At 33.8% G+C, this 2,500-nt stretch overlaps 1 protein-coding gene and 1 long non-coding RNA gene across 2 annotated transcripts in view; one reads left to right on the top strand and one right to left on the bottom strand.

Moving 5' to 3' along the window:
- Naus (cortactin binding protein N-terminal like nausicaa) overlaps positions 1-2,500 on the top strand; it is a gene marked incomplete in the record, with an annotated part of 125,930 nt that overhangs the window by 109,516 nt on the left and 13,914 nt on the right. Inside the window, 1 exon segment of the mRNA XM_070143020.1 lies at positions 1,739-1,889. Within this exon segment, the coding sequence (XP_069999121.1) occupies positions 1,739-1,889 (151 nt within the window).
- LOC138867415 (uncharacterized) overlaps positions 404-2,500 on the bottom strand; it is a 2,433-nt gene continuing 336 nt past the window's right edge. Inside the window, exon 2 of the long non-coding RNA XR_011399793.1 lies at positions 404-563. This is a non-coding gene — a long non-coding RNA (uncharacterized lncRNA). The remainder of the gene's footprint in view (positions 564-2,500) is intronic.

Genomic DNA, 2,500 nt, shown 5'->3' with positions numbered 1-2,500 from the left:
GGAAATGGTGAATGCAGGATCAAAGTAAGAGAAGAAATGGAACAGATGTATAAAAACCACTCTTTATGAACTGAATGAGACCTGTTCCATTGTCATCATTCACTTTTTTTCTTTATTTCTTACCTTTTTTCTTTTTTCTTTCTTTTTTTTTCCTTTCTCTGAAAAAAAAGATAGGTTAGTAAGGAAATTTTTGCATGTATGCAACTGAACAACATTTATAGCAACACTTGGTTAAGTATTTCTTTCAGATAGCACATTTGACCCCATTCTTGTCAGCTATTCTCAATGTAGAATTCTTTCATGCAACTTTCAGTTTCTTTTTACTGGACTATGACATGTTATTCAAAAATTGTACTAAACTTGTCTAAAAGTTTTGACAGTATTATTTTTAAATATAACCTACCTTGATAATGTGCACAGTTTTCCTGTACTGGTCATATCCATAGTATTTTCCTCATTGTTGCAGCTGTTAGTATTTCTTGTAACTGGCTGACTAGACTAGCTATCCCTTGCTAAAATTAGATGTTTTTCTTGTTTAAGGAAGACACATCATTTTGTCATTTCTGAAAGGAGGTGATTGAGACTATTATTGGCTTTGGTAAAAAAAAAAAAAAAAAAAAAGATAAAATTGCTTCATATGATGTTTGTCCATGCCTTTCATATTTTGTTTCGTGCTCTGTACAACAATATAATGAGTAATGTCACGTGTATTATATTATGCGTATTAAGATGTTAGATTTGGGTGCCTCATGGCTGGGAGGTGAACCCAAATCTAGGCATTAGGCATCCTTTGTTTGTGTGGCAACTCTCCAAGGTGTGTGGCTTGCAGGCTCAGTCCACATGAATACTCACATGCAGTATCAAGACTCCTTGCCTACACTCTGCATTGTTATTAGCTCTTTTTCTGAAGGGACATTTTTTGCTGCTTTGCCATTTTCCAAGGTTCATATTTGTCATTTGATTTGCTGTATCAAGATGATGATAGCCCTGTTTTCATTGAAGATACCCCATATTATAACTCCAGGTAGTTTACAAATATGTGCAATAACTAACACTTCTTCCATCATTTTATCTTGAAGTTAGTGAGTGCCAAGGATACTTAACCCACTCATGCTGGATGATATCAGGAGCAAGTATCCATGCTTACTCTAAGTTGTGTGATGTTTACTTGCCTAGACTGTGGTAATTGAGGGGGTTAAGCTGGTACAAGGAATTTCCATTGTAAATTAATTTAAAAAAACTAACCCCACATGGTCTACCCTTCCAGCAGGATCATTACCATTATTATTTTGGTTATATTTCATGCCTTTGTAATTTTTCATACTCTTGTATCAGTGTCGGTGTATATTTACTGATCTCTGTTGAAGGGATATGAGGACTGAGACTGCCTCTCATTTTTGTTTGATAATTATATGAACTGATTTTGACACTTTTTGGATAAACTTTGACATTTAGGAGCATTTTCATAGCAATAATTTGGGTATACCTGTACAAGAAATCTGATTTTGTGCCAAATTGATTGTATTTCTTTTGAGATGTTGTCAGTTGTTTTTCAGTGATGTGCATAAACCTGATATTAATTGATTGTATAGTGCTGGGTTTTACTGTTGTATCACATGATACTAATATCTGTTGTTCTGGAAAGAAAATTAGAAATAGTTTGTGTGGGCCCTTTTTGATGTTACACTGTTATAAAAGTAAAATGTAGTACCCTTAGTAATGGTGTGCGGTGTGCCAGGTCAGTGCCGGTGCTTGTGAGATGCGGTGCCAGTGTGAGTGCCGAAGATGATGATGGTCGCACGCCCACCTACCTGGCTCTGCTGTATGCCTGCACCCCAGCTGCAGCTGAACTGCTTAGCTTTCCCCAGTCTTTAGAGCACACAACAAAGGTATGGAACCCTCATTTAGATGAATTTTTAACCAATTCTTTTATTATTATTATTATTATTTATTTATTTATTTATTTTTTTTTTTTTTTATTTTTTTTTTTTTTAGATCTTATTTTTGTTTTCAATAATATCAAAATATTAACCATCAAAAATATGTTTTGGTAGAAACCAGAATAACAAAACAAAATATCCATTCCTTGTATTGCACATAAGAACTTCTTTGTCAGTTTACTAACTGCTCAAGAGGGACTTCTTTTTTCTAGTTTTATTGAATTGGAATTAGTTGGGATTTGTTTTTAAACATTTTTTTTCTTTTCTTTAAGGGACATGTTAAAAAAAAAGCAGGTTAGAACAAGGGAAGCTTAAAATATAGCACCATTATGTATCCTGTAGTCTCCCCATTTAGTACTTCTTATAGGCTAGGTATTATTTCCTACTATGAATTGGCTTATAGCCTGTAGTTACCTCATCTGCCAAGTATGCTGATAGATATTTATGAATCGGGGAACCTTCTTATAGTATTTTGTTTAAGGAAAGATGTGAGATAGACTCTCAGTTATTGAATTGGTTTTAACCAAAAGCAGGAAATATATAAATGCAGTAAAATTCAG

Source organism: Penaeus vannamei, chromosome 3 (genome assembly GCF_042767895.1).
Source record: "Penaeus vannamei isolate JL-2024 chromosome 3, ASM4276789v1, whole genome shotgun sequence".
NCBI classification, from domain to species: domain Eukaryota; kingdom Metazoa; phylum Arthropoda; class Malacostraca; order Decapoda; family Penaeidae; genus Penaeus; species Penaeus vannamei.
This window is presented reverse-complemented; position numbering and strand designations above follow the sequence as displayed.